This window comes from Phaethon aethereus (genome assembly GCF_964289735.1).
Source record: "Phaethon aethereus genome assembly, chromosome: 14".
Classification (NCBI taxonomy): Eukaryota; Metazoa; Chordata; class Aves; order Phaethontiformes; family Phaethontidae; genus Phaethon; species Phaethon aethereus.
In genome coordinates this window covers 4,984,663-4,996,938 of record NC_138590.1, presented here as the reverse complement: position 1 = coordinate 4,996,938, position 12,276 = coordinate 4,984,663, and the positions used below count along the sequence as shown (strand labels likewise).

Below are 12,276 nucleotides of genomic sequence, written 5' to 3'. Positions count from 1 at the left end.
CATCAAAACAATTTTAAAAAGAGAAGGTAAACGATATATTGAAAATATATCTAACTTTCGAGTCTGGCAAGTCTGATGCCACATACTTTGTTTGAAATAATTAATTAATGATTACTACATGCCATTTATCAAATCAGTGGGTAGAAATTATGAATAGAGCTTTACATTTAATAAAATTGTAGGCTTATTTTTAAGGTTACAGACTAGCAATGACGCACACTTATTTTAGGTTATTAATGTGTTCCTCTTGGCCACCACTTACTTTCTTTTTAGAGAAAACATAAGTACTGCAGGAATAAAAAGAACTGTGTTCAATCAGCTCAAAATACATCGAAATCGGCACCGCACATCAGCATTCTGTCCACGCTGCGTTTCGTTTCGGTAAAAAGGGAAGCAGTGCCCTCTCGTGGTCCCCTCCTGGTGTGGCCCTGGAAATGGAACCACTGCGATTTTTCAGCTAGGCTGCGGGTAGAGATGTGTAGTCTTTTTCTCCTTAAGATTTGGCAAAGAGTATTTCTTTACCACACGTCAGTTACAAAAATAATTCAGTTATGTGAACGCATGAAGGTATTAGCTGCTGATTACTAGGCGGTGGTAAAATCTCACATTATTGCTGATAAGATGTGGATGCCCTTCTAGGTAGGTTTTGTTGTTGCTTTTTCCTCAATAGCTAGCTCAAGATTCAGGTCAGAAGTCGTATAAACTAGTTATTTCACAGAACACCAGTAAATAATTGTAGAAAATTAATTAGCAAAGCACTATAAAACTCTAGATGAAAATCAGTGAAACATTAAAAAAGGTCATCAGAAAGTTAGAAATTGCAAAACTGGTACAACCAGTGGCTGACAATCACATGAAGTACTAAGTTAGCACGATTTGTTGGAAGAATTGTGCTGCGATTCCTAAGTAAATATAGAAGGTAGGTGCTTTTATGTCTTACTGAGATGCGTCTGAAAATACAATTTAGTGTGTATGTACTATATACATAGCACTGACATGTTGACTAGATTTTTTTCCCGAGAGCAAAGAAGAAAGGATGCACAACCCTTGCTTCAGGTCAGTGGAAGTTAAGTACCACATTCAGGTCTAAATAGTACAGCCTGAGGTGCTGTCTTAGACGGTCAGTAACTGCGATGATGCAGCAGAAATAACTTAAGTTTCTCCCAGGTTTGTACGTACATTCTCATAAGCATAGAGCCCATAGATGAGAGGACAGTGTAGACGTTGTTTGCATTAAAAATGCATATACTTTATAGTGCATGTAGAAAATAAACTGTACATGGTGACTGTTAAGCTAAGTTAGAAAAAAAGCCATAAAATGCCATTCACAAAGATGTCGAAAGAAGATATGTATCTCTACATGTGCATGGAAAACCCTGCGTGAGGACTACAAGTTAGCTATACGCACTGGAGGTACTCATTACAAAATACCAGAAAAATAACGGCATCTCCTTTAGGCTGATCCTAAGCAGCTGACTTACAGTAACTCCTTAATATACTTTATCATCTCATGTACCCCCACAGTTGAGGGATTTATTAATAAGATTATGAGAATTATTTAAATCAAACTTACAAACCTAAACGATCACAGATCACAGTCACTCAGTACTGGTTTCTGGTCTCTATTTGTTCTTCGAAGCAGCTCCAAGGGGAAAATTCTGTATTCATCATGATTTATTTCAGTAGCTATAAGTTAATATCAGTCGAAGATGAGAGAAATACTTAGTCAATGAGAGTTTACAAGGACAACAAAATAGTCTTCTGTGCCATTACATTCATGCATTCATACAGAGATAATCAATACCCAAAACGGTTAATATGGCAGCAGAACTGGAAAAGAACAAATGTCTTTTAAGTAGTAAAATACGACATGAACTAAAGTTCTTATGAAAAATTTATTTCAGTGCATTTATATCAACCAGACATTGAAGCGCCATGCTATTTTATTGGGTATATTCCTGTCTTCTCTCTGAAACTGTACCCTGAAAGTGCTCACAGAATTAAATTTGTGCAGTAGATCTAGGTATGCATGTGTATACGCAGAGAAATGCATACACAAAACTATTTTTTGTGTGTGTATACGCACTCCATACCATGTATTTTATATATATAGCGCGTGTGTATATTCACACAGTTCATCTGCAGCAGGGACAGGCACGGCTCTTACATAACGTAACAGCTACCAGCGGGCCCCCATGGGGTAATCTAAGCGTGCTTTGGGGCCCGAAGCACAGATGCTTGAGGTGGTCCGCAGCGGTATTCCAGTGGGCCTTGGAGCGTCCTAAGAGAATGCTGCAGTTTTCTTCTTGAATCAGCTGGGCTCCTGTGAGGGAGAGAAAATAGGGGTATGCGTAAAGGTATGTGGATCTGCACCTTGCGCGGCTCTGCGTGACATCAAAAGCTGCCGTTCCTGCTTTCGGCAGCACCGAGTATGGCACTCTCCTAGTTGCTCCCACCTGCAAGCTGTCGAGCAGTACCCATCTCGAGCCTCAGAGACCAGAATGCTCGTGATAAAAATTGCGTTAAGAGACAGAGGTGCCGTAATAGCGGACGTGGGAGAACAGCCGTCAGCGCGTTATCGCAAGCCCGCTGAAGGGATGCACGGGCCAGGTATTTGCAGCGCTCGGAGAAGGTGACCACCAAGCGCTCAGCTGCATCTCACGGTCGAGCTGCGGCTGCGTTCGGTGGCCCGGCACGCGCCGGCTGGCTGTGGCCAGCTCAGAGCCGCCGGGCTGCCCAGCATCATCTCGCGGCTGCAGGCAGAGTCGGCCCACAGCCTTCGTGTCCGCCCGGGGTGCCGGTGCTACCCAGAGCCGGCCGGGGAGCTACGGGCTTGGAGACCTCAGCCTGCGCACGCAGGCTCGGTCGCCATTAGCTGTATGTTAGCGAGTTAGCAGCGGGCACAGGGAGATGCTGGTTTCTAAGATACTGGGATTAAGAAAGGATCTCTCCCCCCGTAACTTTATTAGTAGAAACGCTTGGGACGAAACCTTACTCTAACTGAAGTCAGTAACAAAAGCTCAGGAATTTCAGTGTATCCAGAAACCGCCTTATTTGAAGACGCAAAGATTGCCTTACGAGATCTGATTCATCTAGCCTGATGCCGTGTCGTACGCTGTGATATGTAGCCGCTGCTTCTGAAGAAGATTCCAGGAAGTCCTGGGTCAATTAGTGTATTTTCCATTGCAAAATTTTCTTTTTTTCCTTCATTAGACCCGGGTTCATGTCGTGAAGAAGAAAGGTATATAACCATTTAATTCCTCTATAGCTTTATTCTTATTGGTCAGAGAAGTGTCTGGTGGTTGTATTCTACTGAGCACTTGCTTTCACATAATTCATAAATTAAAAAAAAAACCTCAATAATATGTCACACAAATTTTGTAGTACATAAAAGGCTTCTGTTTCATTAATTACTTTTAATTTTTTTAACTTTAAGATTTTTTTAAATAAGATTTTATTGATGCAATGGAGAAGGTAGAAATGCTTTCTTTCTACATTGGTATTGCAGTGTGTATATATCATTTAAATAGTGAATTTTTAATATGTCTAGCTCATAAACTAAATGGTCTGCAGATCTTCATAGAGTGTAGTTCTGTATGTATCACTTTAAGCGTGTCCATCACTTGCTTATAAACTCTTTTAATCTCTGCTATTGCTGATTTCAAAAATTGTGACCGGCACTGGGAAACATGCCCCATGGCAGGGGAGGCAAAATACTGATTTCTAGAAATAGCATTAGAATATTTTCATTTTTCTCTTTCAGTCTCTGTACGTCCTCATCCATATTTACTTTTTAGACTGCCCTTGCACTTTGAACAGAGATTTTCGGTGAGTAGCCCACAGCAATCCCCAGGAATTTTTCCTGGGTTAATTAAAAACCCAGCAGTGTGAATGAAGAGTTTAAATTAATGTCTCATTTGCATTGCCTAAAATATATTTGCTGATGGGGAATTTTCGCCAACCATTTTTCCGGATGTTCGCCAAGCTCTGCATAGTCATGCTGAAGCCACTTACAGACTTTTCTAGTTTGTCCTATTCTCTTTGTCACTCTGCTATGCATCCCAAAGTAGTCCACACACAGACTTTTAGGGCGTATCTCGTTATTAACCTTTGAGATTTTTGAAACTGTCCATTTTTTGTACTCTTTTTTTTTCTTTTTTTTCCTTGCTAGATGGTTGCTTGTCTGGATCAAGTTCTTCCCTCATCTATACTTCATGGGTACTTTTCAATATTTTTTTGTGAAGACCTTTATATAGACTTCACCAAGACCCCTTTCATAGAGTATCTCAACATATTATCTTTTAGCCAGTATCTGGTTGATATGGTATAAAAAAAAAAAATAAAAAAGGGTAGAAAGTTGTGCCTTTTATTAAGAAAAATCATGCTGCTTAATCTTTATTTGATCCTGAACTGCTTAAAAGAGCAGAATATATTATTGGTCCCTTTTAGGTCGCACGATGCGTTGTTTTATTGATTTACTACTTTGCCTAATACTTCCATTGGTTCTGGTAAGGCTTGTTGCTCCGTAGGTGATTTTTTTTCCTTCCTGCCCAATATTCAGTTGAATGGGTGCAACCATTTGCAATGGATTTGAAAGGCGTATTTTATATTTGTATTAACTGAGGAGCCAATTTGTGTATTAATTTTGGAGGTATGCTATACAGTTCAGGTGGCCTACTTTCAGGTTTCTGAATGATTTAATTATAAAAAGTCATGTTAAAAGCACTGATTTTTTTTCATCTTTACAGCTAACCACGACATACAAAGAACTCAGCTAGCTCCATGGTACTAAATGTGCTCCTCTTCTCTTCTGTTACTCTCAGGCAGTGCAGTGGATTTACCAGTTCTCTTCCAGGCTTCCCGCTCCCTGGATTTCTGCGTTCGAAGGATGGCCAGTTGGTTTCAATCTCTACCTAAACTTTTCCCTTTATCTACACAGGACATTTTTTCTTGCCTTTCTGCTGTTTAGAAGTATGTGCACTTTGGTAGCAGCTGGGTGAGAGACTCCTGCACAAGTAGAGAATTGCAGCAAGCAGAGTGTCAGACTGGAATACTGATTTTATTTCAGGTCCCCATTTCTTGCCCTTAAGATCCAAGGGATTGCTTCTTTAGCATACGTATGCACACAAATATAGCATACTAAAGGAAAGGGAGAAACAGTACAGTTTGATTTCAGGCAGCATTTCTTCTTTCCCCCCTCCTCAGGCTTTATAACTCTAAATAAATTTAACTCAATAAACTCCTGGAGAGCCCTTTGTCTTTTATTTTTTTATCTTTATGCCTCTGGAGCACTTAATTCATCTTCTAAGGTATATTCTGAGTGCTGACTGCTGCCCTTTGTGCAACTCCAACCTATACTGTGCTTTAACTTCTCATCATTCATCTTTATGAGCCAAAATACTGACCCCAAAATGCAGTTCAATACCACAGATGAGATCTAAATGAAATTATGTTCTCAAACTGATGTCTTTTTTAATCTCTTATGGCAAGTTTATTCCTTGATATGTGACTTAAGACCACACTTAGTAGTTTCCACTAAGTATTCAATTGCAAATGTGCAGTGTATGCAATTGTATATTGTAGTCTCCACCATAAGTACACTTCCTTAGAGTGAAATGCAACTGTTAAAAAACAGATGAATTTAGTAATTATAATTGTTTGAGCCAAATATCACTCTGTCTATCTGTAGTAATTTAATTAATTTAAAAGATGCTCGCCTGGATTTACACTCATATAGTTGAGATCAGCATCTCTCAAAATTATTATTTCATCATTATAGACTCTTTCAAGAACAGAGAAATAGGTATGGCCAGGATGTTCTTGAAAATCTGTTTCATTCCGGGTTTTTTGCACAAATGTGGTGCATTATTAATACATTGGGTATTGAAGTGAACATATATCCTCATGCTCTTTTGCTCTCACTAACTTTTCTATTAGCTATGATCATGAAGGGCGTCTGACCAATGTAACACGTCCCACTGGAGTGGTAACTAGCCTTCATCGAGAAATGGAAAAGTCTATTACCATCGACATTGAGAATTCTAATCGGGATGACGATGTCACGGTCATCACAAATCTCTCCTCTGTGGAGGCTTCCTATACAGTTGTTCAAGGTACCAAAGCACACTTCTCAGCACATCTCCTAACCACACACACAACTTGAGAAAGCAATTCACAAAAGATTCGTGTCATTAGTACACTCATGAGCAGGGGAAAAACGTATAAGGTTTGCAAGAAAAACTCTCATAAAGCTCATTCCTAAAATGACAGGTCTTCAGGACAGGTAAGAGACATTTCACAGTCATGCTTTGTGTCAAATACGTATGGTCATTACTGCTGGTGTACATTAGTCCTGCCGTTACCTCTTGGGTCAGGTTCACTTTACCCACTCGTGTATTTCTCTGTACTTCACCGCAAAATTGGTTCTGACTTCAGTGCCCCAGAGATGCAGAATGCATCTGACTGCTGAATGTTGGCTGCCTGGGGAGAGATCCCAGGTAGCCTCCTACTATTAGAAATTAAATCTTCCAAATTCATACACTACCATTGAATAAAATGTAGAACAATCAGGGCAGTGGATGATTGCAGAGTTTAGCCCTTCGAGAACACTGTGACAGCCCAAGTACAGCAGGAGAGATCAGGAACATGGTGGTTAAATGTTCGCATAGATCTTTGCAGCACCACCACCAGGCATTGTATCTGATGAAGCCAAAACTGTCAGTTATCAAAGACAGACTGAAAGGAATTTCGTGAGCGATGTTTCTTTTTTAATTAAGATATAATGTCACTGGACTAAGAATATAATCATCGAACAATATAAATGTCCTCTTGACATAAATGTCAACATTTATAGACTATTACACAGTGACACGTCTGGTTAGCAACGACTTTGTTTCTCTTATACCAGATGATTAATTATGTAGATGGTGACCTTCTGTCAGACAAATATTGATGCTTTGGTGACAGTTGCACACTGTAGCGCTCCGTCCTGGCTGAGAATGGACTTGGCTGTGTCAAACAGCTGGAGAACTGCACGGCCATACCAGTACGGGATTATTTTTATTACTCTTCTCCGACAGCCAAAAGGCCGGGTGTGCGCATCAGGCTAGCGCACTTCTGGTGGGGTGGCAGGGAGGCAGGCAAGTAAAGGGCTGTGGCTGCCGGCTTGCACTGCTGGAGCCTCACACCTTGAAGATTTAAAGCCAAACTGTAATTCTGCACAAAGCCTCTGCTTGGAGGCAGTTTTTAAACAGAGGGGAAGAAAAAGAAGAGGCGCTTACTTCTTCCCACCCGCAAAGAGTCCATCAGTCTTTTTTTTTTTTTTTCTTTTTTTTTGTCCTGGAGTTTAATGGTTTGTTGTTTATCCAGCAGTTCAGTTTTCAGGAGTTTTTGTTCATATTAGAAATAAATTACGTGGTCGAACACATATAACGGTGCATTTTCATTCACAATTAAGGCTAAAGGGAAAACATAATGAAATAAACACAGTATCTCTCTGCAGGCTCACTGTTACACTACTGTTCTTTACATGAATCAGTAACATCTGTAATTTCCACCATAGTACCACGTAAATGGTAATTACAGGCTGACTTCATTTAACATCAACAGGAGTGCAATAAAAAACCAATCAAATTAAGCTATATGTTTTCTTTATGACTGGAGTAGCTAAATTATTTTCTTTTCATTATTGCTGTAGATCAAGTGAGGAACAGCTACCAGCTCTGTAATAATGGTACTTTGAGAGTGATGTATGCCAATGGCATGAGCATTAGCTTTCACAGCGAACCTCATGTCCTGGCTGGGACTGTGACTCCCACCATAGGACGATGTAATATTTCTCTACCAATGGAAAATGGTTTAAACTCAATTGAATGGCGTCTGAGGAAGGAACAGATTAAAGGCAAAGTGACTGTGTTTGGAAGAAAGCTCAGGGTAAGTAGAGTCTATCATTACAATAATGATCTTTTCTTCTGTGGGCAGAAAATTAATTTTCCATTGTGAAGGATATGTCTTTCCTATTTTTACTTGTTAAAAATGTACAACTCTGCGATTGTCTTTGGTACAACAGTCTTTTCTTTATTTGAGAGGTCGGTTAACTGCATGGGATGGGCTGCTGCAGTCAGCTATAGAAGCTTCCTTACTAACGGTATTCCAGAAGATGTTGGTAAAAACACACAGAATATGGCTGCGAGTCACTCTGCTTCTGAAGGTGGGGGGGAAAACCATCCGACCACTCACCATCTGTAAAAACAGTATGGCACACTTCCCACAGTTAGTCCTGGGGAGCAAACACTGTTACAGCTTGAGCGGTTACGTTCTGCTTCTGTAAAATCCCCCTACGGATTCATTGAGACAGGCATATAGTGTTTATTCCCTTTCCCAAACGGCACGATTGGAAAATAATTGCCATAATTACAAAGTCATAAGCATAGGATAAGAAAGACACTCAGGTCATGTAATCCATCCCCTGCCAAATTAAAGATCTGCTGCAGACGGATTAATCCCATTCAGCGCTTAGCTGGCCTGTTTTTCACCCCTTAAGCATCTAAACTTTTTTGCTGGCTGCTTCAGTGTATAGAGTTTTGGAAGGGCTTTGAGATACTGAGCAGAAAACAAATGTAGCACTGATCAAGTCCTGGTTCTTTTAACAATTCTTTCAACATCGTTGAACATGGGATACAGTTCTGTGTGTTCCAGATGATACATTAAATGCAGTATATGTAAACAATTATTTAGTAATTTACAAAAAATAATAAGACTCAGATGTTAAATTTTGGTGTTTTCCTATTGCTTAACATTTAATTCACAGTGTTGAATCAACAAGCCTTTCCTTATTCTCACAAATGCTCAGAATGCACCTACTGGGGACAGGGGAAGGTTAGACAAAAAATGGAGTGAGATTAGCGGCTAATCCTTAATGACTAAATTTCATGGCTGTGTAATTGATTTTTGATGTGTTGACCTGCAGATGTTGATTATAAATAGAAAATAGATCAGCTCTGCATTTTGACTAGGTGTTAAAAATAAAAATAAATAGGACCCTGAAAGGAAATGGCTGTAATCCTAGCTCTCAATACTAAAAATTTAATAGAGGTACTTGTGGTAATTAGCTGAAGTTAAACACATCTTAGAGCTGAAACCTTGCCTAAGATGGGTTTTCTTGCATCATGTTTATGCAAATCAAAACACTGCTTTATCTAGCAACACCTCAACATTTAATTGTCTGGTGTTAGTTCCTGTAACAATAATCACATATCCATTTAGCTCTTTTAAATGAAAATCACTATGAGATTATAACAGGTTGAGTGGACTGAAAATGAAATTTGAAAATGAGGGAGAAAGCATAGAGTTTATTTGCATCTCATTTATTCTAATTCATCTTTATAAATCGCTTAGTGAATGAAACGGAGCAAGTGTGTTGGAACACTGGGGGAGCAGGTGGCAGGCAGGGCGGGCTACGGCAGCTGGGAGAGCTGTGGCACGTAGCGGTACAGACGGGGCCACTGCTGCAGGACGAACGCAGCGCCGGGACGACTGCCGAGAGAGCGTGTGGAGCCATCGCCTGAATCCCCGATTCAGAATCAAGTATTACGGAAAGAGACTGTTATTATATGGCATTCATCTCTTACAAGTACTTCCTGGAGCCCATGCCCCTTTTCCCCAGTACTTAAAAGGGGCTGATAAGAAAGATGGAGACAGACTTTTTAGCAGGGCCTGTAGCGATAGGACAAGGGGTAAGGGTTTTAAACTAAAGGAGGGCAGATTTAGACTAGATCTAAGGAAGAAATTTTTCACAATCAGGGTGGTGAAACCCTGGCCCAGGTTGCCCAGAGAGGTGGTAGATGTCCCATCCCTGGAAACATCCCAGGTCAGGCTGGACGGGGCTCTGAGCAACCTGTTCTAGTTGAAGAAGCCCCTGCTCACTGCAGGGAGGCTGGACTAGATGGCCTTTAGAGGTGCCTTCCAACCCAAACTATTCTATGATTGTGTGACTCTTCAGGTAGTGCTGCTACCTGTGCCCCCAGCTCTGCTCACCCGTGCTGTAGGCACATCACAGTTGCCCATGTCAGCCTCCGCAAACATGCCCGGGGCAGACTTCACAAAGCTGAGAAAGGAAGAGCTGCACTTCACCTTTTTGTTATCCCACTTACTGTCCGCTATTATTTAATGTTCTACATATTCAGTGTGCTGCGGTAGTTTCAGATAAAGTCTTGATAAGAAAAATTCCCTTCTGAAGAGTTTTTGTTACAGTGCAGCATCACATAAGAAGTGATTTTTGTTGCAAGACCTCTACCCAAGGCACAACGGGCTCATCCCTACAGCCACTTGTTCAGCAGCAGCCAAGGGACAACCAGATGTGCATGTAGGTAGTGGCACAAAAGAGAAGGGGCTTGTTAGGTGATCTTCAGTCATGATACTTGTAACAGTGTTATTAGTGTTCCCAGGAAGAGTGGGAGTTAGTCATTCTGTTCGGGTTTCTATATAATTAATATGACACTACAATTACACTCTCTGGTTTTACTTATAAATGAAAATGAAATTACTGAATTATCCAAGCAGGTGCTTCTTTATTCTCCAAGTGATGTTTGTGTGTGTGCATAGCTCTTGTCTGTGTAATCATTAAGAAAACCCTAATACTTTAGTTTTCTGCGGCAAAAAACCTAATAACCCTTATAATGTTTTTGAGAAAAGGGAGGATACCTGGAGTCAGACTTTCCTACATGCAGATGACAGTTGCAGTTATGGTAGTGGAGGGAGGAAACCTCAGAAATCCCAACTGCTTTATGAAGCTTCATAAAACAAAACCAAACAAACAAAACACCAAAAGCTAAAATTTAGTTCACAATCTTTACGAAAGATTTTTTTTTCTTTTTAGAAAATCTGCCTGTCCTTAAGAAAATGAGATCTTTCAGTCATACACCAACCCCTTAATGTTATAACTAAATGTTTTTGAGAAGTGAAAGCGCTCTCCTACTTCCCTAAGAACTCTCTGAAGGAAAGGGTTTTGATGTGTCTCTGTCACCAGGATTGATCCTACACTTAAAAAAATAAAGTAACTAGTTGAGCAAGAATTGATGTTGGGTCTGGCTTCCATTCCGTTACAACGGGAGAGCAGAATATGATTTATTTTAAATTTAAAAAAAAAAAAATACTCTATTTTCTTTGAATCACAGGAGAAGTTGTTGCTGGGATGATAACCTTTGGGAAAACCTACAGAAAAGCGCTTTTTCTAATAATTGCCCACTGAGGAAATGCACAAACTGTTAAAGAGCTAAATTTTATTAATTCGAAAAATTAGGATAATGAGAGATAATTTGAAATAATTATTTCTTTCCAAACACAAAAATTTATTAATTTTAAATTTGCTTTCTGTATAACTGAATTCCTGCAGAGTTGGTTGGGATGGGAATTGGGTTTACCCCTGCCAGTGAAAATATCTCAGAAAAACTTTTATGTCCTCGAGAAAGGCTCAGGGTTCATCTACATATTGTTTGATGTGCAGTTTAATTTTGGATAAGGGAAAACGTTGCCTAATCAAAGCTACTGTAAAATATAAGCTGAAGAACAAATTCCCAGAAACTGATTAATACTTTCTAAGTAGTCATTGCTCTCAAATTATATCTAATTTAAAGACTTCTACTTTATTAATGATGCATCTACAATTAAATTACTTAAGAAGCTTTATCAGATTACAGCATCAGCCTGAATTCTGTGGCTTAGCCTCCAGTGAATGTATTTATGTATCTCTCATTATAGCACTCTCACTAGAAGCCTCTCCCTTTGGCATTCTTATGCTCCTTTGTATCTGTTTTGCTCTTTTAGTCAAATAAAAAAAAAAACATCTGGGACTGAAACACTTCATGTTGTACTTTCATTTGAAAATTGTAACTGAAAAAAATGGAAAAAAGTCTTTAAACTAATGATTTAGCGTTTTTGTTTCTCAAAACTAGAAGTCCATCTTTTCCAGCCTGTATGATCAGGATTTTTAATCAGAAGAAATGAAACCCATCGCAAGTTATTGGGTTGCTGAGGGATCTGTTGAATATTTGGAAAGTAAATGAAGAAAACGTTTAAATGAATGAATTCATAAGCAGGGTGTTGCAGCTACAGAATCTAAATGGCTAAACCTCAATGAAGACACAAAATTGTAGTTTCTTCTATTGTTCTTGGAGTCATTGTAGGGGTAAAGTCTAAGAACTACTGATGGCAGAAGTAGAAAAATTACTTCCATGCAAAATAATTTGTTTCTCTGCTAAGTGCTAACAGCCTGCACTT

The 12,276-nt window shown here is 39.6% G+C and overlaps 1 protein-coding gene across 6 annotated transcripts in view; it reads left to right on the top strand.

The window, feature by feature from the left end:
* Positions 1–12,276, top strand: part of TENM2 (teneurin transmembrane protein 2) — a gene marked incomplete at both ends in the record, with an annotated part of 548,700 nt that overhangs the window by 527,258 nt on the left and 9,166 nt on the right. For all 6 annotated transcript variants that reach the window (XM_082006200.1, XM_082006199.1, XM_082006198.1 and 3 more), the window contains 2 exons: positions 5,938–6,113; positions 7,697–7,932. In XM_082006200.1, coding sequence (XP_081862326.1) covers positions 5,938–6,113; positions 7,697–7,932 — 412 coding nt within the window. The remainder of the gene's footprint in view (positions 1–5,937; positions 6,114–7,696; positions 7,933–12,276) is intronic.